At 36.9% G+C, this 27,060-nt stretch overlaps 1 protein-coding gene across 2 annotated transcripts; it reads left to right on the top strand.

Moving 5' to 3' along the window:
- Positions 1–668: 668 nt before the first annotated feature.
- Positions 669–26,438, top strand: SNX16 (sorting nexin 16). Of its 2 annotated transcripts, none has more exons than XM_035546445.2 (8): positions 669–776; positions 4,968–5,431; positions 9,153–9,239; positions 13,009–13,157; positions 18,096–18,165; positions 21,843–21,979; positions 24,201–24,317; positions 24,607–26,384. In XM_035546445.2, exons 2-8 carry the CDS (start codon positions 5,060–5,062, stop codon positions 24,713–24,715), a joined length of 1,041 nt encoding a protein of 346 aa, XP_035402338.1. In that variant the 5' UTR covers positions 669–776; positions 4,968–5,059; the 3' UTR covers positions 24,716–26,384. The 2 variants fall into 2 exon arrangements, with proteins under 2 accessions (XP_035402338.1, XP_035402336.1); XM_035546443.2 differs by lacking the exon at positions 669–776 and adding an exon at positions 817–904 and having other exon boundaries at positions 24,607–26,438.
- The last annotated feature ends 622 nt before the right edge of the window (positions 26,439–27,060 follow it).

The following is a 27,060-nucleotide window of genomic DNA, read 5'->3' as shown; positions in this document are numbered from 1 at the left end:
CAATTCCAGAAAAATAGACACGTGGCAGCCTCAAGATGGAAACTCAACGGAGGGACTTTCTCAGAAATTGTGTGTATTGTGTCTGTATGGTGTATAAATGTATGGTGTATAAATATAAGGTGTATGAAGCTAATGCACTTTTGGACACAAATTGTGCTGCTTTCACTTTCTCCACAGTATCACGCTCCTCGTTACGTGCACAAGTCACTGAGATACTGCAAGGCTGGTTTATTTCCCACATTTTCAAGAAAAATAATGATTTCCTGCGGAGAACACACTCGTCGCCTTTATCCATGAAATTTAACACGGAACCCCACTACCACAGCTGTTAAGCAGTCACGCCAAAATCTATCGCGACATAGCAGTGATCTGCAGCGCTGTGGCGCGACATAGCGTTAAAGTTATATGACGTTAAAGCGACATGACGGTAAAACCACGCCACTTGCAGAGCACGGGGGTTGCGCAGCAGGGACTCGCAGCCCGCCTCGTCCCTCCGCCAGGCCCAGGGCCAGGCTCGCCCTGCCGGGGTCCCGCAGTTCCCTGCCCGCCCTCGGGGCAGCGCTGCGGTGACGGCCGCGCACAAGGCCCGCTGGCCCCCCCCGTTCCGCCCCTTCCCTCTGGAACTACAATCCCCACCACGCCACGCGCCGCCTACAGCTCCCGAAACGCCGCGCGGCAAGCCACCGCCGTAAGCCGCCCGGCGCTACCTTGGCGGGGCATGACGGGACTTGTAGTCCGCGCGCCGCCCCGCTCCTTCTTCCTTCTCCTAAGCTCAGGTACCGAGCCGCGAGCCCGCCTCCCCGGCAGCCGAGGCGGGGCGGGGCGGGGCCGGGCCGGGCCGGGCCGAGCCGAGCCGAGCCGAGCCGAGCCGAGAGGGGCGGCGGCGGCGGCGGGAGGCGAGCGGGTGAGCGGGGTGGGGGCGGCCGGCAGCGGGGGTACGGCGGCGCTGAGGCGGTTGGGGGCCCGCGGCGGTTAGTTTGGGGCGCGGGGGGGGGCGGCCTGGGCCCCCGTGAGGGGTTGTGAGGGGGGAGGTGGGGGCCGTAGGTGAGCCGAGCCGGCACCGAGTCGTCGTGGGGTGGTTGGTTGGTTGGTTCTGTTTTGGAGTTGTAAAAGCGAACACAGCAAGAAGTTTCTTTAATTTTTTTGCTGTAGTTCTTAAGGAAACAGTCTGCTGTAGTGCTTAAATCCTAAAAACAGGGGTCACCCCGGGCTTGGTCGCCCAGGCAGAGACCTGGTGACTGTAACCGAGTGGTGTCGCGTAGCCGAAACTCTTCTAAATCCCATTACAAGCCTTAAATAAGGATTGTTCTGCTTTATGATCTGTTATCCTTGAATTGGATGGCCTGCGTGTTTCTCCCTGAGCCTAAAAGCCATTAGCTTTTAAAAGGGGTTGGAATTGCAACAGCTTCAAATTGGAGGCAAAGCCTTTTAAGTGGTTTTGTTGTAGTCTTCTCGCCTCACCTACAAAAAGGGAGGTGAGCGCTGTAAACACCCAGCAGGGTACGTTGCTGTGAGGCTGTCATGTGGCATGTGACGGCAGGGCTCCTGGGACTCCGTCCTATCCTGTTTCACACTTAGCACTCAAGTCCAGTAAATGTTGTCACCTTTTTATTTCATTCTTAATTTGCAGTTGGGGATCAGACTGAACCAAGCACGGGTTCTGAACAGGGAGCAAATTTCTTATTAACGAGTAAGGTAGTTAAGTACTTACACAAGAAAGAGAGTGCGGCAGCTGGTTTATATTATAGGTGTCACGAGTGATCTGTTTATTTGGAAAGTTGGTGGGGCGCGATCGTTCCTCTGGTTTAACACAGTGATGTGAGCCCAGGCTGCTGTGAAGCTTGAATAGTGCCCACCTAAATCTTCGTTCCTTGTTGCAATGATGTGAGCAAGGAGCACTGTGACTTGTCCTAAAGTATCTCATTAAATTGCTTTCTGTTTCTTCTGTGACGTGAATTGGCAGTAAGCCTCTATATACATAGAAAGACTTAAGACCTGAAGTTGTGACCTTCGTTTGAGCATTGTGCCATTTTCACAGTTCTAGCCTTTATGAAGTGTATATTAATGTGATTTTACACCCTGTTTCAATTCATAACAAATATTTTAGATATGTGGAGTTTTTGATACTTTTACAGTTTAAGATGAATTTGCATACGTATATAAGTATGGTAAGTTCTGATTTAATATCCTTCTATGTTTTCTGTTTCCTTGAAAAACATATATCATATTAATGACATGGCATGCCGTTAGCTCACTTGACCAGATGCTTCCATTACTCAAAGAATACTCTTCTGTTACTCTTCAGAGTTACAGGAACATGGGTGAGATACTGATAGCATCAGCTCCTTTTATTTAACTATGGGTGTGTATACTGTGAGCTTGAGCAAAGAATGACTTTTACAAGCAAATGTTGGGATCGCCACCCTTTAGTATGAACTGGCTCACAATTTGGGATGGTCTTAAAGTGTACAGAAGAAAATAAAACCAAAAATGCACTCTGGGAGCAGACCTAACGCAGTCCAGCTACAAATAAACATTCAATGGCAATGGTACCAAATTATAGCTAGTCTGAAATAAAAGTTGCTGAAGCTTGTGTAGCGTGGATGTAGGATTCTTAATACCAGGTGCTTTGCACTACAGATCCTTTCATGTTAATCCTTTCAGTAATGTGTGTATGCATTTCAGGGTGTTAGTAAGTTCAAGGTAGTAAGTTCTTGACTGGCATTTCACTTTAAAGAAGGGAGTTCTTCTAGAAAAGGCACTGTCCAGAAGCCATTGTAACGTGAAAATGTCTTTTTTAACAACAATGACAAAAAGACAAAGTGGTGAAAAGCACAGGCTTTTTTCCTTCACCAAGTTCTGAGAACTGGGTGAATATCACAGGTTCCCTGAGGTGTGGGCTTATTTTCCTTTGTTTTGATTCGTAATGTCTTTGTTTAGATTCATAAATCAGCAGGAGATAATACTAATACTAAATACTAATTTATTTATTTACAGGTCCTTTGATTTGTTGTAAACCTTATACTCAGCTGTATTCTTCTGTTTATGGGGATTTAATCCCACACCTCCCAGGAACATGGGATGTATGGAATGCTGGGTAGGGCATTCTTTAAGGGGATGCTTTCAGTTCCTCATGCTGGTAACATTTACTGGAGCCAGGTGTTGTGTTGTTCAGTATTTTATATGGGCTACTATAGTGCTAGAGAAATCTACCTGAGAAAACATCACATCTTGATATTTCTGCCTGTCTTAAAAATCAAAGCAAAGTTAATTTGAGGCAGAGGGCAGATTTGCTTACTGAGATCCAGGTGGAAAAAAGGGATTTAGATCGTAGTCTTGCTAGTGGAGAATGTCATTTTCAAGACAGGTGTGACTCGCTTCTTTCCAGCTGTGCGATGCTGAAGCACATCAGCCATCTGATCTGTGGAGTTAAGTCACGCAGCCAAGCACAGGACTGTGCTGCAATAGAAGCTGCTGGATAGTCCAAATCCTGCACCTGACCAGCAAAGTAAACCAGGAGTGTTTTATGACACTGATGTTTCTGTTTTCTCAGATGCAGCTGGTTGTCCAGCCTCACTCCATGGTGAAGCAGAGTTACTTCTGCAGAGTTGCTGCCAGTTTGAAACAGCTTCTTTAGGTCATCTTCCCTGAGTTTTCACACATAGAGAGCATGTGAAGCCTTCACCTATGTTCCTGAAGGGCTCAGGAAGTTTGTTTGTTGGTTTGTTTTCCCCGAATGAATTCTTTCAGGAGCATTTTTCAGCCTTTCTTTTCGATACTGGTTCCTTTTGTATTTATTTACTTATTGATGATCTCTAATATTTATTCAAAAGAAGAGAATGAAAACTTCGCTTCACCCTGGCAATTAAAAAACTCATTTGGTTTTTGCTTCAGTAGATGATTGATTGTATATATGGTATGAATCAGGCTGACAGTTTCCCATTTCACAGCCGCCTGCAGCTTCATGGTTGATTGGTGTACTCGTGGGTGAAATGGGTGGTGACTCAAATCCCATTAATCCAAAGAGATAGCTTCTCGTTTGCATCTTGTAAGAACACTCCTTTTGGTATGAGGTGATGGTGCTTTTTTGGCAGGTTGAGCCTGTTGTTTTATTTTTTTTTATAGAAACATACGTACGTGTACACAAAAGATTAATTTTAGCTTGAAATGATTTTCTTGTAGAACAATATCAAATCTTTGATTCATCATCTTTGCTTGAACTTTTTTCCATTTTAATCTCCTGAAATGGAAAACTAGTTACTAGTACAACACTGCTTTTGATGTACATGCGTGTAAAACTTAATTGCCATAGTTCAAGCTACAGAAAGCGTGCCCAGTTAATTGTTACAGATATCTGCACCATTATATTGCAACAGTTGTTTTGAAAAAAAATATTTTGCTTTGAAAACAGATACATCATACTTCAGTGAATGTGTGTATATATATATATATATAGGATATGCAAATATGTTTTCTCACCCATGTTGTTTACTGTGTTTTCTTGTTGCTCATGTCATGCATATTATTGCCTGCATGTATGGCTCATGGACATTGTACAGAAACAATCCTGAGAAGGGCTTTTCTACTCTTTGTACTAAACAGCCACTAAACCTCCACGAACTTTTTAGGTTATGCCTAAAAGTTGCTTACCTTTTCAATAAAATTTTTACTTATCTCATAAAGGAAAAAATATTTCTCTTTAATAATCTTAACTTTCACTTTCCATCATTTTTATTTTAATAGTTGTGAAAAGCAGAAAACTCCTGAAGAGCTATCCCTCGAACTGTAGAGATAATTTGAAAGCAGTATTTTATATGAAGCAAAATTCTTTGTGAAAATGTTTACCCATCAGTATTGCTATTTACTATCCCAGTACGGATACAAATTCTTCCAAAGCGGTATCTTAGTGTTTCTTTCATTTAATAAATAAATAAATAAAGCTTTTTTTTTTCTGACCTTCACTGCAGGTGCTGTTTTTGAAAAGAAGAGAAAACATGGCGTATACACTGAACAAACCTTAAACTCTTGGACCTGAAACTGAGTGTTTTTTCCGTGAAGGATGGCAACACCATACGTTCCTGTTCCTATTCCTATTGGAAGCTCATCATCCAGCTTTACAAACAGAAACCAAAGACGTTCTTCTTTTGGGAGCATCTCAACAAGTTCCAGCTCCTCAAAAGGACAGCTAGAGGACTCTGCTGTTGGTAGTTTTAAAAAGATGAGCGTGCCTGACCAGATTGGTTCTGCATCATCTGTGTGTAGTAGTCCACTTGTTAGGACTAAATTTACAGGTATGGATACATCCATAGAATACTGTACTCAGCCCGTAGAAGAAATAGAGCAGAATACAGATTCCAGGAGCTGGGAGGATCGACCGTCCACGCCTACTATACTGGGTTATGAGGTGATGGAGGAAAGGGCAAAATTCACTGTAAGTTTTTGGGATGGTATAGTTCGTTCTGTAATGACAAGATAATCATTGAGCGTGCTTTGCATTCTTTTTCGCTAATTAATCGTGCGGGGATGTTGGAGCACTGCGCAAACACTAGTCTTGTTTCAGAGTTCTGCAGCCTGACAGGAAAATATCACTCCCACTATACAGGTGGAAAAAACAGCCTCAGAAACAGTCTGTCATGTAACTGTGTATGTGGAATGGAAGTGTTTCATTGTACTTCAGGTGTCAAGTATATCTGCTCAAAAAGTCAGAAATCTTGCAAAGTTTCCATTTCTTGTGAAATTGAACTTCTAGAAGTTCTGGATCGTTAAACATCTCAAAATGCAGTCTTGTATTTGAAATTAATGATAAAACAACCTGCTATTATTTCCCTTTCACAGTTATTAGTAGCATACAACAGTTGCATTAAAGTACAAACGTTCACAGCTTCTTGCATCGCTAGGTTTAGTTTCTAATTACTGGAAATCTTCTGTCCTGAATACATATCACATGGAGTGATATCACATGGAGTATCTTATGACACAACACCAGTGAAACTGATTTGTATTGATTTTTCTGAAAATGTTCAGTAGCTGGCAATTGAGATTTTTGACAAGCCATAAATATATTAAAGCCTTTGTGCACTTGTTTTTGTGGAACTGGTTGAAACATTTCTAAGAGATTATTAGGCAATGCTTGTGGGACTGATGGAAGTTTTGTTATTAATTAATTACGTTCCTTAGGAGACCAATGTTTGTCACAAATAGGTAGAAAGGAGGAAATGGCAGACGTTTTTTCTCCTATTTTCTTTTAGATAGATATGTGTGGAAGCTAATAACTTGGTTTTTCAAATACTAGTAAAATCATCAAGCTCTTCTTGCAAAGAATTAAATAACTTTGCTTTTTAATTACTTGATAATGATGGACTTGCCATAAGGTTTCCAATTTCTAACATCTTCATGCATGGTAGCATAAGAGCCAAATTTTTGTGACATATAGATGAGAAGATTCCTTTTTAAACAATACATTCAAAAATAAGACAATGAGTAGTATTGTTAAGATGACAGAGTTTAATCTGAAAATATGCCAAGGCTTAATAAACTGTGCACGTAGGATGTGCTTCAGCTGCACTGAAATTAAGGAGTCAAAGTTGTCACTGAATTTAGAAGTCCAGGTTACAGAACAAATGAAGCATTCTTCGTGGTTAAACTGCTTGGGTGCATTTTTGTTCTTTCTTAATTCACTTCTGTTGCTTTTTTTTGTTTCTGAAAGCATGTAATTAACTGTTTATGTTTTCAGTTGCATGCTGAAAATAAGCGTGCTATTGTGCATTAAAACTAGTAAGTCATTAGTGCTAGAAATTTTGGTTGCTTCCATAATGCAAAAATCAATGAGATGGAAGGCAGCGGAAATTAAATTGAAACCACCAGTAGAAGTTAGAGAGGAGACTCATTTGCTAAAGGGTTTTTTCTTGTTGCAAATTTTGTTTGTTTTTTAACTGTTTGTTAATGTCATACTTCTCAAAACTGTGAATCTGAATTGCTCCAGCTGGGTGATGGGCAAATGTAAAAAGTTAAATGTTAGTGTATGTTGGAGTGCATAGCTGCTGAAACATGGGGAGGAAAATGCTAGGTTAAAAAAATGTCGCCGCCTGTAAGCAGTTGATCTCACATTTGTTAACAACCCTGAATTGTTCAGTTATCATTTCTAGGTGGTTTAAGTAAAAAGCGATGAGATGCTGAATCAGCTAAAAAGTTGTTACTGAATACTGCATATTTTCATTGAATATCTTGTCTCTGTGGAATAAGGCGATTAAGGATTAACTGAAATTACTTCACTCTGTTGTGTAGTTTTTCCCAAAAAATTGTGTGATGGAACTGACAATTGGTTTTGTAATAGCCTAGTCCTGTTTGTTTATTAATTACAAATCTTGAAAGGAAGCCTTTTTTTTTTTTGGCAAGAAAACCAGAAATGTTTGATTCAGGTTAACTGTATTTTTTTAGTCAGTAATCACGAGCTGATTGTGCTCTTTATTGCAATTATGTACACATAACTTGAAAAGAATTTTTTTACATTGTCTAATATTTATTTAGCCGCTCAAAGCAAGGGCCAGACCAGCTGTTTGGTGGGGTTTTGTTTGCTTGTTTTTTTATGTGCATTTATAAACAATGTATTTGCAGAACTTTTAGCTGAACATCCTGTAAATCAGAAAAACTACTGCAAAGCCGCTTGTTCTGTGTTTTCCTGCGTACTAGCAATAAGTCTTCACAATTTTATTTAGCAGTTACGCTTCATGTATTTTTTGTAACATAAAAGTGTTTATACTCTTGCTACCACAGGAAAGCTAAAACATTTGGGCAAGCACAGAAAATGCAAGAAAGAAGAGTTACGTTTTCATGCTATCTTTGGAGGCATCTCTTACAGAATAAATTTGAAAAGCTAATAACCTTTTGCTCATGACTGCAATAGTGTCTGTACCATAGTCCATGACGTCTACATATGCTGCTGCTTGAAAGTAGAGTTCTGTGTTTAAAAAGTAGATAAGAGAAGTATTTGCTCAAGGAATGCTTTTATTTTTCACTGTAGTTATGTGTAGCCTGTGTAATGTATTAAACTGCAAACAGTTACAAGATTTTAAAGAAGAAATGTTGAAAACGGTTAAGTGTCTGGTGTATAGAAGCTGGGTAGCTATATGGCTATATGTTGGGACTGCAACAATAAAAATATATTTATTAGTTAACCTGCTGTGGAAAAAAATGAAAGATTTTATGAAACAGATTAGAAAGTGTTTAAAAAGTAATTAAGTGAAATGTCTATCATTACAATTCCAAAAAATACCTCTTTCTTCCTTGTATTTTATCAGTTTTAATTAGAGAACACCTTCTGGAAAAGCTAATCCAGAGCAAGTGCAAAGTCCTTTTCCTTATGTTGGAAAAAGTAAGGTTGTGACATGAGAATTCTTTTTCCTAGACATGGTTTAATATTTTCTAGATAAAGTTGTGTTTGTTAGATTCATTGCGTTTAATTATTAATCTGTTTGACTTGTAGATCGCCCTTCTAAAGGGTCTTTTGTTTTTATCCATTGGCTTTTAAACAGTGTTAACTGCTGTGCTGCTGTTTTGCTAAATCTGTTTCTAAGGTTCCATTACTTCAGTTCTACAGTGCTAGTATCATAATTCTGACACTGCTAACAGAGGAAGTGGTCATAGTTCCTGTCTTTCCAGGCAGAGTAACGTGCACGATAAATGGACCAAAGCAGCATCTTATTTTTATCCTGCGTCACTTTTGATTGTGAGTCAAGTCAGATGAGACCTTTTCAAATAATACAACACTCAGTAAGTGATTATTACAGTCATCTTAAAGGCAGATTGGCTTTAAGGATTATGAAGTAAAACGATAATTCAGCAATAGTTAAAGTAGGTCAGTTATCTCTTTGATAGCTGAGACTACAGAAGAAAGCTGATAGCTTTCTTCTTTCTGGAGAAGAAATCCAGATGCAGTTTCACAAACCATTTCTTTCAGACAGAAAGTGGTTAAAGATGTTCGGGGTTTATGGAAAGTCCTTTTATAAATCTAAAATTCATTCATAGTGTTTATACTGATCATTTTTTTTTCTGAGAGTTCTTTTTCATTAAGAAGTGAAGGGTAATTTCAGCCTTACAGCCAATGCATTTTGAAGTTCTGCATGTTTTTCTGATATGCCTGTTTTTCCACACAGGTGTACAAAATACTAGTAAAAAGAAGTCCAGAGGAAAGCTGGGTGGTTTTCAGACGGTACACCGACTTCTCCAGGCTTAATGACAAGGTGAGAACTACACGCTGGTAAATTCTCATCTGACTTACTTTACTCTTATTTCTTGTTTTGTTTTCCTTGTCTTACTTTTTTTTTTTGTCACTTGTTTTCTTTCCTTGCTTCTTCACTGCACATAAAATATACTGTCTTAATGAAAGACAAACAGTATCTCATTTTTGCGAAGACTACATATGTGAATAGACATACAAACATGTATGACACATATAAACATATGTTTAGTGTAAAGAAGATATTTTTTTCATCTCCGTCTGTTAGTGTACTTCATACTTTATATCTAATTTCCTTTATTGGATGGATTAGAAATAACATTCACTAGTTGCATCCCCTGTGTGGAAAAAGAACTAGGAGCCTGTATACTTTTGCAGGAATGATCCAATAATTATTTATTCTTCATCAGTGCAACAAACTGTTTTTTCTAGGGGCACAGGCTGATAAAACTTATCTTTAGTGAATACTGAAAATTCTAATTATGTTGGTCAGTTTTCAGTTGGTTTTAGTGTCTTGGACATTAATTGTGAAATATTAGATCTTTAAAGCTGAAGATACAGACTCCTACTAAAAAGTTCTGGGTGAGCAACATTAATTTTTTTACAATATTCAAAAAAGTAAAAAGAAATTATATAAAAAGCAAAAAGTCTTTGAATTGGTAAATAAAGTTTAGTAATTCAGTTACTATCATTTATATAGAGCAAAAAAGTAGAAGAAACAAATAACTACCATCTTTCTTGAGGTTGGTGGCAAATTATTTTTTCCCTGAAATTATATTAGAAGCTTGGCATTAAATGACAGCAGAATTAAATAACTGATAGCAATGAGAATCCTGATTTGAAGTATTAACTGAGGGGGAAGGGCTTTTCAGGAGGACCAGGTAAAGTATATGCCTGACACATATAAGACGTATGTGTATTCAGATGTCCAAACTGAACTGAGAGTTAAACTTCAGCAGTGACTAAAATGAGGAAAAGGTGGAAAGAACTCAGATGTGTGTAGATAAACTCGGAAGGACTAGGTAAAATGAATGCAACTTGGCTAACTATAGAAGCAGCTAGTGAATTTAGTAATATCATTCTTTATTTGTCCTGACCTCTGTGAGAAATAAATGAGCAAAACAGATAGCAGTAGGACCCTGGAAAGCGTTTTGGACATAATTTCCACTAGTTTCTGAAATATTTTTAGTACAGAGCAGCTAATAAAATAAAAATGAATGGAAGTGAAAGAGCTGAAAACCATGAACTCTCCTGTTAGGAACAAAATAAATAAGTGCAGCAGAAGGTTAAGACTTGAAAAGAATAAGTCAAAAAGATCAAAAAAAAAAAAACCCATGTACACATACAGATCAGTACAAGAAGTTTGTACTAAACTTGTAAAGACTAAGGCAGAAATGCTGAGGTGCAAGATAAGCTGTCACAGGAAGCCAAGAGCAATAGGTAAACTAATATAAATCATTAGAAACAGAAGTAAGGGAAGAAGGCAGGAAAATAAAAAGCCAATACTTGAGAACAAACTGCAGAAAGCAAATGATACAACGAAGACTGAAATATTCTGTCTCTCGCTGTAATAACAAAATCGGAGAGTATGTTGAACATGACAGAACTTGACATGTTAGGGGCAAAGGCTAAAATTTGGCTAGATGTGTAAGTTTTATCTCTTATGAACATGTAGTGGATCGAAGAAGTGTATGGGAAGTGCTGTTCTCTCCCAAAAACGGTGGGAAGAGTAGCTTTGTCAAGGTTATCACTCTGCCTGGAGAGCTACTGGGCGAAGAATGAAATGACCCATCTTAAGAACAAAGAAGTTAGCTAATTTTCCCTGAGACACTGCCTCATGTGACACGCATGAGCTATCACATGACAATGTAGGGGAGAGATGTCTAGAAAAGATGCTGGATCCAAGCAAGAAGCCACACCTAGCATAACTTGTTTGACCCCATGGTTTTTCCTTATGCATCCAAGTAGCATTCAAGAAAGAACACCTCAGGACTTGCCATTGAAAATCGGTATGCTGATAGCTGCTAGCTTTCTCATACCATGTTTGTTCACAGGAGTAATCTGTGTGTAGGCACACTCTTTCCTCAGAAATAAATGGTGTGATCTATGTAACCAGACAAATGAAGTCATTAAAGCAGAAATCCATCTGCTTGAAAAGCTTTCCCGGCAGTGGTCATCTGTACAACTAAGATAACACAGGAACTCCTTTTGTAATCTTTTCTGAGTTTGGTTCTGTTCAGTATTTCATTAACTAAGAGGGCTTATGGATCACGAAGGATACTTACGTGTGTCGTATTAAATTGGTAGAGATGAAGGAACTTTGGATGACCAAAGATAAAAATATCAAGAAGAGTCTAATACGAAGATAAAATTCAGTAAGCAAACAGGAAAGTGGGAAGATTTAAATGCACAAATAAGAACCAAGGCTTTGAGAATAAGCCATTCTATAAATAAGAAACTAGTAGTTATCGTGGGCTACAAATTAAATATGCAATTATGTGGTTTTTAAAAAAGCATCCTTTGCATGCTATGAGATAGTACTTCTGTAAGCATCAGTGACCCACGTGTTAAGCTGTAGGGAGATTCTAGCTGGAATACAGTATCTCTTTTTAACTGAACCACCCGGTACCTCTTCCAAGAGTCTATAAAATGTAATTAAAAAATACAAAAATAAAGCTTATTGTCAGAAGGCTAAAATTTTTCCATGCAAGAATCAAGATACCCAGTGAAGAATTATTTTGGAGCTCTGTAAACATGGAACACTAAACTGTTTTCAAGACAGTTTGTGGAATTCCTATCACTGGAAGATACATATGAATGTATTTGCTTTATATGCCAGTATCTCTGGCGGAAATTTCTTTGATCCCATCTTCGCAAAAAGATTAAACTGTTCTTGAGGCAATTGAGGGAAAGCTATTTTTGTAAAAAGCTGTTTGCTTTTTCTGTTGATTCTAAATCCTGCTTGAGGTTTTGTGTCTGAAGCATGCCTTCTAAGAAAAGGCATCTAGAAATTTTCTTTTAAAGTTTTAATGTTTTTTGGTTTTCATGCATATTAGAAAAATAGGTAACAGGCAGGCTTGGATGGCTCAATCGTTATATAAATTTCATCTTCCACTCGCATATCTCAATTTTGAATTCACAGAAAAACTCTAGATATTTCTGCCATTTTAGTAAAGATCATTAAAAATAAAGTAAGCCAAAAATATACTTTTGCGTGTCTCAGTACTAAGGTTTATGCCACATCCATGCATATTGAAACTTTAATATTCTCCGTGTACAAAGAGCTACTCTTTACTAGAAGGATCCCATGCATATGTCGTCATTCATTCTTAAAGTCCTCAAGAAAAGATGAGTTGCAGGGTTACAGGTCTGTAGTGAGCTTTATACATTTTATTTATGTAGTATTTGCTATCACTGCGTACAATAGAAGAAGCACCACTGAAATGCTTACTCATTTGCTACTTTTTACTTACGTAGTTTTCTTACATTTACTGACTCAAAGACATTACATAACAAAGCAAAGCTTTTCAGTCCTGTTTTTTATAGGCTAAATTTGAGAGGTCATTTGATTGCCTAAGGTAAAGTGACAGAACTGTGCCCAAAACTTATACTGTATATAATTTAAATTTATTTACTGTTGTGAAACTTACCTAGTGCTTGAACTTAACAGAAGACAGAAGGAACCTGTGATTCTCAATAAAGTCAATGCCTTTATCAGATTCAGTATTTCATATAGACTTCTTATTTTCATTCATCTTTGATTTCTATTTTAGTTAAAAGATATGTTTCCTGGCTTTCGATTGGCCCTTCCACCAAAGCGCTGGTTCAAGGATAATTATAATCCTGACTTCTTGGAAGATCGACAGTTGGGACTACAAGCATTCCTCCAGAACCTAGTAGCTCACAAAGATATTGCTAACTGGTATGTGATTAAATTTTCCTATGCATTTGGTGTTTTGTGTTCCAACCCGTCATATAGGCTACTAGATTCTAACAATGTATCTTTGAGCTACAAAGTAATGGATTTTTGTTAGCATTGATGTTGTTCGTAATATTAATTATTTGGTTTCCTATTAATTTAATCACATTTTAATCTAAGCAAAAAAGAGGAGTTGCACATAGTTAACTGAAAACTATACTAAGATTAAGTGTTAGGCTTGCACAGTGCTAAGTACCTACACTGTTATGCAATAAATTCTTAAAATGTGCATTAAAGTAAAGTTTTTTAATTTACATGACATGATAGTAATAGAAATACCTTTACGGATTGCTTTACATGAGTAAATGTAAATGACAAAACAGAAAAAAAAGATGTAAGTCTAAAAATCATAATGTGTTTAAGCAACAAAGTGCAGAGGTCTCTTTGAACAACGTGATTTTTCATACCAGCTGGAAGATCCTCCCAAAGCTGGAGGATGAGAAGAATATAATTTTGGCAAATGAAATGTAAAATCATACTAGTATAGGCCAAAAGAGGAATTTAGTAAGTAAGTTGCTAGAGGCAGAGCAGTTATTTCTGATGTTGGAGAAGGTTTTCAGATTTAAAGTTCTGAGGTTACTGTATCAAAACCATTCTTTGAGGAATCAGTCTGAGGAACTGCCTTTAACTGAAACTTCATTAAAAAATGAGGAGTAAGAAACTGTGTAGAGCAAACAGCGTTCCCTTAATTTTAGGTAAACTAAAACATAAAATAGCTAGGCTGTTGTATGAGAGTATCTACTGCCCACATCTATTTTAGGTTTTTGGAAGAATGGCTGTTACTACATTTGGCACTTTTCATAAGGAATTTGAGTGTCAAGTCTGGGAACTATAGATCAGTAAGTAAGTTTCACTTGTGGTACTGCTTGCGATTTAAAAAAAATACATATTGTAAGCAGATTAACAACTAATATTTGGAAAAGTAATATCTTTTGCAGAGGAAAATCTGTCTTACAAGTAGTTAGGAGAGAAATCATATAAAATAGTTGAAAGGTAAGGGAAAAAGGGTTTTTGGAAATTTAGGGATATTACATATGGAATCCTGGATCACAGTTCTAGACACCAATGTTCAGAATATCTGGAAGTGAGCAAAGAGATGGTGAAGTATTGTGGAAGGATTGTTAGGCACTGAATGACTAACAGATGAAATAACATGTTACAAGTGCAAAATGGCAGTAAGCATATACATACAGAATCATAAACTCAATTGGATTTTACAACATTGAAGAGAATCATTTGCACTGATATAAATAGTTTTCTCAATCAATTCAGTATCCAGAAATAGTCAAAAGGATAAATAAAAATTGATGAAGAGGAACTTGAAAGTAAACAAAAATGTACTTTATTGCTGTGGGAATCTGAATTGAACTTCCACATAGTACAGTAGTAAAACACAGTATTCAGTTTCAAAAGATGGTCTGCTAGAAATATTGAGAAAACTACAGAAAAACATCCACAGAAAAGTTCAGCTCTACTTTGTCATCTTGGGAAAGGCTTGGCTACACAAGGCACGTGAAATCATCAGGGGGATAGAGAAGGCTGAGTAAATGATGCTAATTTTTCGGATGATTCATAGTCATCTCTCAGTAAGTCACGCTACCGGGTGAAGGTTTGTTGTGAGATGTTTGAGACAGGAAACATAAATGGATTCAAACAGAAACTGGTTCAAAACATAAATGGGTTCAATTCAAAACAGAAACATCAACGTCTGGGTTTCTCTGTCAGTAGCTATTAAACATGATCATCTGGATCAGATATATGGCTGTGAAGTTTAAGAACTTCCTGGTTTTTAAGTTGCACAGTGATAGGTGTGCCAAGAAAAGGAATTCTGTAAATGTCAGTTATGTTATGCTGCTGTGTGATAACCCAGTGAGCTGGATGGGCTTTTAGTCTTCTTGAATAGTTCTGAAGGGTTTGTACTGAGCTTCATGTTGTTGCAGCTAGCTAGGTATTTGCGGTAGCTTGTTTATATCTTGATGGTGGTGTATGCTGGATAAAATAGTCTGTAATAATTATATAAAAAAAAAGTTGTGAAGGCAACTCACTCATCAGATGCAGAAGGGAATTTAAACGTTTGTGGAATCTGTTTTTACTTTGATTAATGAGCAGGTAGTTAACTGTAACGTGACTTTGAAGAAAACCTGGCTCTTGGCTGTGTAAGGCTCTGTATGAAGAATATAAACTCTGAAACATAAGATATCCTGATAGGATATAATGTTTGTATCAGTGGAAAATCTGGATTCCTCATGATATGATTAAAATTAGATAAATTTGATCTGTCTCATTTCTTATCCACTTACCGGAGAGTAATAGTTACTGTTCAATTATTATTTACACCTTACATGAGCAGTGGTGAGAATCTGACCCTGCTTCCTCTTTAAAATCTCACCCTTCTCTGATTTTGCAAATACATCAAACTGTTTAGGTCATACCAAAAGTGAAGGACCTTTTCTCTTTGAAGAAAAGTCTCTTTCGTTTCTCTTTATGCACTGTATTATCATTGAGGTGTATTGACTGAGGAAAATCTGCACTCCAGATAAGGAAGTCATTTCGTGAATCTATTTCTATTTAAAATAGATATACCAAGCGGCTTAAAGATAAAATATTAGGTTGGCATGCAGAGGAGTAAATTTAGAGTCTCTGCATTCTGCAGATTTCTTATCTTTTGCCTTATATTGAGAATTCAGTGGAAGATCAAATTGAAATCCGCATACAGAGTTTAATGTGTTCAAGAAAATTCCACAAAGTGTGAGAAAAAAGTTTAACCTGCTAAACATAAGTATCACCAGGCTTTATAAATGGCATGGCTCTCCTCTGCCCCCACCCTGTACAAGAAGTAGTTTGAAAGGGAGAAACCCGGCTGCTGAGTCTTGTCACAGATCTCTCGTGCAGCACTGTCCTTCCTGCTCCTTCCTGCCCTTTTCAGTACGGGTGTGCGCTGGCGTTGCTGCCTCCATTGAGAAGGATGTCAGCTGGTTTAGCAGCATAAAGGAAAGGAAGCCATGTACAGCAGTCTCTGTTATGTGATGTGGAAGGTTTCTGTGAACTGTCACTCTAGAGGCAGAATTTTCTTCTTTTTGCTAAATGAAAGGAAGAGGTATAACACATGGAGGGGAAAGCGGGCTCTCAGAGTAAAGCTAGGCTGCAAGTGGATATTTATGCCATCAGATGGATATGTTAGTTAAAAAAAAAATAAAAATTCAGTAGTCTTACGTTGCAGTGACCTGTGGCTTTCAGTTTCTTGACATACATTAAATAGTGAATCTACAGCTTTCGAGAAGTTTCCAAGGCAATATAAAAAGACAACGTTCTGCCAGCAGCTGTAGGGAGAACAAAAAATGGGTATGGCTTTTCAGAAGTAGATTGTAGATTGAATATTTTTGCACATTTATCTTCTGCGTATTTGCTTTTTCATGCACAAACATTACTGTATGTTCTGTCATTCTGATATTACACTTCAAAATAAAATTACTAATGACATGTAGAAATTAAATACTTTAAAATATTTGAACTGAGCTGTATGAGTCAAGCATGAAGATACTGGAGAGGAATGATGAGCACAAGTGTTTCCATATAATGAATTCTTCTGCATTAGGCACATGTGAGTTCATGCAGCACAACTTTCATCTTTATGAAAAGAGCGATTCAACCATTAAAAAATGGGTTTGAGCACCATGGTAGAGAAGGGTCACTTCAAACAAGCTGATGAAACTATCTGGATGGAAAAAAAAAAAAAAAAACTTCCTTGAAAATGCACTTCATATGGCTGAATAACTTTTCAGTTGGTTTGGGATTATTTTTCTAATAATTTAACAGTTTTATTGACTTTTACCATCGATCACTTTCTGAGCTAGTTGGAGTGATAATGTTAGTTTTAGTAGTAGAATTTTATTAATTTATGTGGAAGAAAGTTCAGGCCGTGGCTTGCACAAGTCATGGAATGATTTATGTAAGCCAGTGGAGAGGACTTAAAAAAAAAAAAAAAAAAAAAAAAAAAATTTTCACATAGTTTAAGTGGAGAAAGGAATGGATCATTATTATAGGAGGAATTTTTCATGTTGGTGTAAGAGCTGCTTGGGTGAAAGTGGATATGAAGACAAAAATTTTCACCAACCATTGGCTGAATAAACCCCTGCATCTTCAGATCTGTAAAAAGCAATTGAAACAGGCTTACACAAATCCAACAACAAAATAAAGGTTCAGTACAGGATTCATTTTAGATCAATACTCTTCAGAGTCTTTGTAAAACTGAAAGTGATGTCATAACCAATGTTAGCTGAAAAAATGTGTCACTTTCCATTCTCCTTGCTGAATCTGAAGCTGTTTGATCAGATTGGTAGCTAGATAGAAGTTTTCTTTCTTGTGTTTGAACTTCGCATTTGCCTCAATTGTAGAGAATGAGAACAGGGCAGAAAACTTCTTCCTCTTGCCTTCACCTTTTGACTTAGATAGGAGGAAGAGACAGGGAATTAGTTTGGATCCTCTTTTTTTTTCTTTTCATTCATTGCAATAAGAAATGATTTAGGGATTTGTAAGCAGTGAGTGCAAGCACAGATTGCTAATAGATTACTTGGTAATTAATTGTAGTATTCTGAAGATACAGTTTGTGAAGATTTGAAAAAACTGTCCTAAATTGAATACTACTTTTGTTTGAAAACTTTTCAGTGTACTTGTGCAACTTCTTAAGTTTTATTTTAAATACTGTCCCTAGTTAACACATACCAGTGAGACTTACTAGTTTATTGACATTATTTTGAATACTTGAGAGTAATACGAGGTTGTATGTTTGCATCCTTAAAGTAATATGACCTTGTATCATCATCTGTAAGTATCGTTGCTTTTTTGTACTTTAAGTAATTCACTCTATTTTATCTGTTAAAGCCTTGCAGTGAGAGAATTTCTTTGTCTGGATGATCCTCCAGGTCCTTTTGATAGTCTAGAAGAGAGCAGGGTAAGTGCTATGTAATATGATAGGCAGTAGAAAGCAGTAGTTGTTGAAATATTGTAAAATACGCTGGGATGTTGCAAATGGAACATTTCCATCCTTTCACAAACATTTGCAAATGTATGTATTTCTAAAACTGACAAGAGTTTGCTGATAGTTGGTGCACACTGATGATCTTTGACTGCTATACTTGATCCCTGTCCCAAGATACAGTCGCTTCCTTTTTGCCCTTATGAATAGTGTATAAAATTTGTTTGTTTGTTTAAAGGCAACTACTAGTGGTAGAAGTAGTCCTGTTCTGAATATAAGTAGAGGTGTTTTTTTAAGGCTTACTCAACACATTGTCACAATGTGTACACCATAAACTTCAAGCCTTGCTGTAAAATATTCTTCCTATGAGATGTAATGAAGGGAGTAATTGTTACCACTGAAAATAGTATTCTTGCAGATAACCGAGTAGTGGCAAGTAAGCGTCAAGTAGTTTGTAAGGCAGCAGACTTACAACATGCATGTGAGCACAGTGGACAACTAATAAATACTGTATGCTGCAGTCCGTTTTGTTAGAAGTACGTTTCACTGGCACGCTTAGCTATATGAAGCGTGTCTAGAACTGGTCATCTTAGTTTTCCTACTTAATAAAATAAAAGTGCTTCGGAATTGCTTGTACGTTGTTAATACTGCAGAATTATGAATGTTAAGTGAAGCTCCTGCAATTAAATTTATACTTTCCATTTTGTTGTTTTGTGTGCAAGTGGGAGTGCTTTGGCTTTTGTTCCATTGCTATGTATGTCTGAAGGATTTGGTATATTTTGTGTATTGGACTCCTGTTTGATTTTCTACACGGTTACTTTTCATCTTAAGTAACTTACCATTAAATAGCTAAGATTAAAATTACAGGAATTACTTGTTCAGATAATTAAGATAATTAATGTACCTTCTCTAGAAATTTTAATTATGCATACTGTGGTGAAGTGTCAGGGATATTCTTCCACCATACAAATTTAGACAAACTATTAAAATAGTTGTGCTGCTGTAGTTTTGTCCATTAACCATTTCTAGAAATTTATCAGACGTAGCTGTCACGAAGTTCTGGTCTCTGGGGTTAGTACATCTTGTTACAGAGTGGTTGGGGTTGGAAGGGACCTGCAGGAGATCACCTAGTCCAAACACCCTGCTTCAGCAGGGTCAGCTGCTGCAGGTTGCCCAGGACCAATGTCCGGTCAGGTTTTGAGCATCTCCACAGGCAGAGACTTCATGACTTCTCTGGGTAACCTGCTCCAGTTTTTGATCACTTTCACAATGGGAGAGGGTTTTTTTGTTTGTTTTCTGTTTGCCTTTTTTTTTTAAAAAAAAAAGTGTTTTCTTGTGTTCAGATTGAGTCTCCTCTTTTTTTAAATTTGTGCCCATTGCCTCCTGTCAGTGGGCTCTGCTGAGCAGTGTCGCTCGCTCTTCTTCATTCCCTCCTGTCAGGTATTTATACATATTGATAAGATCACCCTGAGCCTTCTCTTTCCAGACTGAAGAGTATCAGCTCTCTCAGCCTCTCCTCATGTGAAGGATATTCCAGTCCCTTAATTATCTTTTGATGATGATCTTTGAATCCTGGTCTCTGGGGTCCTGTTGGACACTAAGCTAAAAATCAGCTAGTTCCCTCAACACTCATGGGTGCAAACTGTAAGGCCCAATGGATTTACATATGTCCAGTTTGTGCTCCCTAACTTGATCCTCTTCTACCAAGGGCTGCTTGCCCTTCTTTGTCTTTTCCTCTGGTCACAGAGGCCTGCATTTCTGAAGACCAGCATTACCGGTCAAAACTGAGGAGAAGATGGCATCAGGTACCTCAACCTGTTCAGTGCCATCTGTCACCAGTTCACACTCCATTCAGCAGCAGGTCCACAGTTTCCCTAGTCTTCCTTTTGTTGAATATGTACATGTACAGAGTACTTCCTTCTTTCTTTTCACATCCAGATTAAGTTCCAGTTGGGCTTTTACTTTCCTAATTCTTATCAGTGCAAGATCAGAGAGCAGCTCTTCCTGGGTCATCTTTCTATGTTTCCACTGCTTGTGCACTTCCTTGCTCATTCATGCATGTTTCCCGTCGCCTTTGCTTGATTTCCTACTTGTCGGGATGAACCTGTCTCGAGCTTGGAGGGGGTAGTCACTGAATATCAACGAGCTCTCCTGGACCTATCTTCTTTCCAGGCTGGTATCCCATGGATTCTTTCTTCTAAGCAGTTTTTTTTGAAGAGCTTGAAGTCTGATCTCCTGAAATTTTTATTTTTTATAAATATTTTATAGAATATTTTTATTTTTTCTGTGAATAGGGAAATTTGTATGTACATAATACAAAGGTAGAAATTATATAACTTAATGATATTCTTAAGGAGACGATGGCCAACTTTCAGTTAGGCCAGCAGCAACCCAAGCAGTTCTACAACATGCACTAAAATTCATTTAATTAGCCTGGATGAAACAGGAGTAATGCTTAATGGAAATGATTACTAGGGTTCACCTAAAATGCTGCGTGAAGATTGAATTGTGTGTAATGTGTTCTTGGCTCTAGAAGATGTGGATAAAGCTGTGTCTTAACTGATGATTGGTCTTAAATGCTTGTCATCTAAGATAAATTTGCTATCTCTGTCAATAAAAGAAATGAAAACTCAATACAAAAAAAAATTAGAAATGGTTATTGGGTTGAAAAACACCGCACTTTTAGGAATGCAGTCGTAGCAGCATTTTTAAGTGAGAATCAGTTAACGTCATATAAAATGTTTATATATAGTGAATTTTATGAATTAGTGTTTAGTTGCATGTAATCTTAATCCAAAAGAGCCTCTGAAATGGGTTTCCTTATTTAGCAAGAACATGTAAATTATTAAATCAGAATTGCACATGACTGTCGGTAGGCTCACTTTTACCAGTAGTAGATCACTAGGCTCTGTGCCAACACTTTGTTTCCTGCATTCAGTGAATATTGCACTATATGTTAGCTCTTCATGTGAAGTCTTGAGACTGCTTACTGTCAAATTCTTCAGGGTGTGCTATGTACATGTCATCCTCGGCGGAGTAATGCAAAATACCTGCTATGACTGAGTCAGTAGCACTCTTAACGTTTCTTTAAGCTTCTTAAAAAAAAAAAATTATTGGTCTTAGGGTTTTTATGATTGTCATATTTGCAACAGCTATTTGGTTCCCAACTGTAACTTTCTATCTTTATCTGGTATAAGTGAAGAATATTCACTTTTTCCGAATATTTTTAGCATCGCTGTTACTTAGATCTAGGAAACTGACTTCAAAGTTATGTGAAACCAAAGCTTATATGAAGGACAAAGGGAGTAAGTGATTTCAGCTGATGTTCTGTATAGGCAAAAAGGTTCAATATTAGGGAGTGCAATTCAGAAGAGGGAAACCTCTTTCTCTAAAACCTTTTATTTTATTGTGACACAAACAAAGGATGCAGTAAAGTATTTGTATTGCAATATAGTATAATAAATTCATTGCTCAAAGCAAAGTGGCATGTTTTATTAAAGACACTTTTTTTTTTTTAAAGTATGTTGCTTTTTATGGTAATCAATACAAAGAAAAGCAGCTACAATTCTGTTGCAGTTTGATATTTATAAAAGAAAAATCAACAAAGGCAGTCCACTGAAGTAAAATTGAAGATGTTCTTAAATCTCTCTTAGGCTTTCTGTGAAACTCTGGAGGAAACAAATTACCGTCTACAAAAAGAACTGCTTGAAAAACAAAGGGAGGTGGAATCACTGAAGAAATTGTTAAATGAAAAACAACTTCATATAGATGCTATTGAAAGAAGAATTAGGTATGTAGAAACTGTAGGACTTTTAGGAGTTTTTTGACATGAAGGCACTTTCTCTGGATAGTTGGAAGTACCAGCTTTAAATGTATTCTTGAAAACAATTTTCCCACATAACTGCACACAAGGCAGTATTTTCAGTAATCTTTCTCTGGCTAAAAGCTTTTGTTCAATACAAATAACTGCAAAAGTGTTGTCCTGTCTTCTCCCTCTAAAGTAACTAGGACTATGTTTGTTAATCCTTTAAATCTTGTAAAGAAAAGGTAAAGATTCTATTCTGCTTTTGAAATGTTGGATATGTGAAGTTCCGTGATAGAGGTGAGAGCAGTGGAAAAATTGCTTTGAGTTATAGTATTTCCCCTGTACTCAAAGCTTTGACAGAACATCATGATAAAGCGACTATATGCCTGTTTTAATGTCTAACTTAGTTCTGAATTGCCTGGAATCTTGCCACAGATAGCTTTTAAATATCACTGGAGATTGTCCGTTTCAATCCAAAGAAAAAAATCAGTGGCCTTTCATAGGAAAGCTTCGTGGCGCATGTCTGCTAAATTTTGCAGCAGGTGCAGGGGAGTTAATACTCAGTGTCCTGCTAGGCCTGCTGAGCCAGTCTTTGTGGGGTTTCCTTAGCAAAGGACTAAATTCCCATGGATGCTTTAGTATGTGTAATTCAATATTGCTTAGGTTGCTGATTCTGGCATTTCCAGGTTGACTAACAAGTTACATTTTTGAATATATGGTTTAAGTGGGCTAGATTTGGAAAAGGATTTAAATGGAATTGGTGTATTTTATTGAGATTTCTGATACTATATTTAGTTTGTAACTCTACTCCTGAAGACAAGTAACTGTGTGAGAGTTTAAAGGATGCTTTTCCTCTTTTTTAAGAAAATCATGATTTAGTACTGGCAAAAATGCTGAAATAGCCAATGAAAACTAAGTAACTTGTATTTGGCCAAAACATTGTGGAAAGAAATTTTGTATGATTAAAACTAAAATAAGAAACCATGAGTAACAAGAAGTACTTCTCTTCTTTATTGTTTTCCTGGAAGACAGATGTTTTGTTTCATTGTTCTTTTTTTTATTTTAATACGGATATACCCTGTCTGTTTTCAAGATGCTTTAAAAGTATTGAAAATCAGCCAAGTAGTAGCTGAAGTGCTGATGGAAAATAACACCTGTGATTTTTAGCTGTAAAAGTAAGATACCAAGTAATGCTGTGACTTTGTTTAAAAAACAATAATCAGTTCGTCTGATAGGAGTGGAACCCAAAAGGAATGAACATTACTTCTGCCTTGTTGAAATGTTTTGATCTGATGGCCCAACAACAATTAAGCATCTTCTGCCTTTACACTCTAAAGGCCAGGTGCCTAAAACGCTTGTGAAAAACTGGATGAAGTATCAGACTTACAGGCTTTTACATACCGTGCTGGGTTTGGCCCAAAGATAGACCAATAATTAATTAGATAATTAATGCTGAAGTATTACTTAAAAATCATGTTAAAGGTATCGAAACAATACTTGTTCAAATATATATATGTATTTTAAAAGTGAATATAGTAAAATTATTTTCAACGTGAAATTGTTCACAACACTTTCCAATTCAAGTGATGGATTTCAACACTAAATTTGTTTGTTTTCCATACAGATAAATATTTTGGAGACTAGGGTTCTATTGGTTTTGTTTTTTGTAGATAATTTTACATGACCAAGTTTCCATTTCTAGTCAGGTTAGTTGGACCATCAATTTACGTTGCTGTTAAGAAAAAAAGTATTACCTATCACTTTAATAGGAGGTTGTATTACTCTGGCAAACTTGCATCTAAAGTTACAATGGAGAAACTTGTGAAATTGTTGAAGACATCTTTTTATCATCTTGTCTGTCTTCCTTCTGTGTTTTGGCTTTGTTCCTTCTGCCATTGAAGCAAGATGAACATGGCTTAGATCATATGCTTCTAATTTCATACCTAAAGTCATAGTCACTTCTCCGGGACCTGAATTATTTTGTACAGCTACCAAATTGAGATACAAGAAGAGGATTGAATTTTGTTTAAATAGCTATCCAGTGCAAACCCTGCACCTCTGTAGTAATAAAAAGAATATGGGTCATGTTAGGAGTGAGATTGATAGGTTTCCAGAAACTGTAAAGTTTAAAATGAAACAAACAGCTTTTTGCTGATGAATGCTTGTTATAAATAGATTGGTGGCACTCTGTTGTTATTTGTTACAGGGATTTATCTTCAGGAAAAATGACTCGTCAAATATCAGGAGAAGAAAGTGAGTGCAGTGGTGAGGTGGAGTCTTCTGCAGTAGAAGCAGACCAGGGTACCCTGGGTGAGAATGGCTGGTAAATACTATTACTTTACTTAAAATGTGTTTTTAATTTTTCTTAAAGTATGTTTTTAAATGGTTGGTCTTATTCTGCACAGCTGAGGAATTCAGCATTTTTTTGCACCTCTCTGTAGCTATCCCATGTTTCATAAAGGCCATCAGGATGGATGATTTTAGTTCTTAGATCTAGTGTAAGTGATAAGCTGAACAAGCTTTGTAAATGTTTGGTGGATTGCAGGCATAAAATGACTGTAGAGAGTGCTATTAGTTTCCATTTGACAAAGCTTATTGATCTGTTGTTGCAGCTCGGATAAAGAGAACCACGAGGCATGCTGGAGTGGCTCTCTGCCTGAAAATTCTGTACCAGAAATTGAAGTCGCTGAAGTAGCATATACTGCTGATGAAGAAGAATAGATCAGTAGCATCTGCTGTTATCTGGGAAAGTTTCGTGCTTGGGACATACTCTGTGGGTAGGGGCGTATAGTAGCTGTAAAGAATTTACAGCAAAGAGCAAGAATGCACATATTGAATGTTTACATAAATCCTTACAAATTGTTAACATAAGAAATATACCCAGTGCTGCTTTGAGTTCAGTTTTTATCTAGCCTTTATGTATTTAATATATTAAAGTCTAATAAGGGCTAAAATCAGCTAAAATTTAGATAGTGTACCTACACAATTTGGCTGACTTTCATAGCTGAGTGGCATAAACTTTAAATCACCAAACACATTTAATTAGCATGTCATACGTTGCCACTGATGTGACACATTCAATGTGTTCATCTGTTTGGTGTTTGTGTTTTCATATTCTTAATAGCCATACATTAATGATTGTTAAAGTAAAGATGGACTCATCTTACGTTTAATAAGATTGTAGCATATGTTGTTTTTAAATTCTAAAGTTGAAGAATATTTCTCTGGAAATTTTAATGCAATGCAATAGGAAAACTTAACCAAGAGAAAAATACTTACGAAACAACATTATAGTATGACATTTTAAGAAAAAAAAAAAAAAGAAACGGTCATTTTTGCTGAAGGAACTAATACGAGACCCCCAAAACACTGTGTATTTTCATCCCAAGATAGCATGCTGTAATACTTTTAGTTTGATAATGCTGCTTTTAAAACCTGGGATACCTTTGCCGTATATCCATGTAACAATAAAATCGGTGAGTTTGCCTTTTACTTGGAATACTACCTCTTATCATCTTGCTAATGCATTCATGTTTGTTTAAAAATATTCCAGATTATATGGAGATAAATGAAAGACTTGTATAGAAGCCATATTTTTCTCTGCACAGTTCAGTACTAGATTGAGTCTAGTTGCAATGTGTTTTTGTTTCAATGTATTGTACATGTGGGGATATCGCTACATGTGTTCTAAAGCCTATTTTTCAAAACATTGAGACAGGAGATGCACTTTATAATTAAGACTCCATTGTGCCAAGTTCAGTTGGCTAATTGGTTGAGAAAGGGGAGTTGCAGGGAGAGGATTATGTAGTGCCTTTTTGTATTTTACTTGTTCATTACTGCAGAATTTTGTTACAGTGCTCTTGCTCAGCTTTGTGGAATATTTGATACAGATTGTTTCTGTTCTTCACTTATTTACTGAAAGTGCCTTGTTTTATTCTGCTTTTCCGATAGGAAGAATGCTGTTTTGTTTTAATCCCCCCCCCCCATACCACCCACATTGTTGTTTAATGTTGTTAATATGCAGTGTCTTTGTGCTGGAGTTTTCAAAGGGAGCTTTGTACATCAGACTGTGCATACAATGACCTTTATGCAGAACTGTATGAACCTTCCTGGTGAAATAAAACTATGGACAAAACACCTGTCTTCTCTTTTCCATTGTAGAAAAAATGTTCAATGCTTTGCCTGGTAAAAGAATAAAAATATTATTAGAAAGAGACATTTCTTACCTCACATAATTTCGTACAGTTACTCAGCTTTAAGTCTGAGTTCTGTTTGTACCAAAAATCATTTGCGTGAAAATGAATGAGAATGTTGTAACAAGACACCAAAAAACGTACTGTATTTCTGTTGAAGATTAAAATATAAAAGGAACTAATCGTTTTTATAGTCTACCTGAATCCTCAGAGACGTTGAGTGAACTCAATAAAGTTATATCACCATATCGAAAATTCATGTTATCTTTTGTCAGATGTCACTTGTATATTTGAGATGGTAATTGAACTCTGTATATTAAAGTAGCGTTAGCTTTACAACTATAAATGTTTCAAAAAATCTTGAAAAGTTGCTTGGATCGTATATGTTAGGCTGTTCTAAAGTACTGCAGGTAAACACGCAAATCTAGTCACTAAGGATAAAACAACATAAACGTCTTACAGTTTAGTCATGAGAAGACAAAGCAACGTGCATTTTGTTGCGCTGTTGTTAAAGCTTATAAGATATTTTGCTGTCTCAAAACATTTATTATCACATATGTAGACATTTCTGTTCAGTTAAAAATCAAGGTTTCCCTAACCTGAGGTGGAAAATGTGATTCTGCTTAGTAGTCTGTCATAGTGCTTAGCCTATGTTATTGGTTACTGAATGGTTATCCCAGTAAGGGAAATGCAGAATTCTTTCTTTGAGGCGTGCGATCCATGGCAGCCTCTAACGTTCTGATGGGGATGGTTTCCAACTCTGTCTTGTACTGATGTTTTTTTTTCTAATGTCCTATTTCTAGTGCCTCTTTTGGCACTATTTCCCACCCATTTCCTCATGATTTTAGTACAACAGAAGCCAGCTTTCAATCA

This window comes from Cygnus atratus, chromosome 2, assembly GCF_013377495.2.
Source record: "Cygnus atratus isolate AKBS03 ecotype Queensland, Australia chromosome 2, CAtr_DNAZoo_HiC_assembly, whole genome shotgun sequence".
Taxonomy (NCBI): domain Eukaryota; kingdom Metazoa; phylum Chordata; class Aves; order Anseriformes; family Anatidae; genus Cygnus; species Cygnus atratus.
Note: the sequence above shows the minus strand (reverse complement) of the source record. Positions and strands in the feature narration are given on the sequence as shown.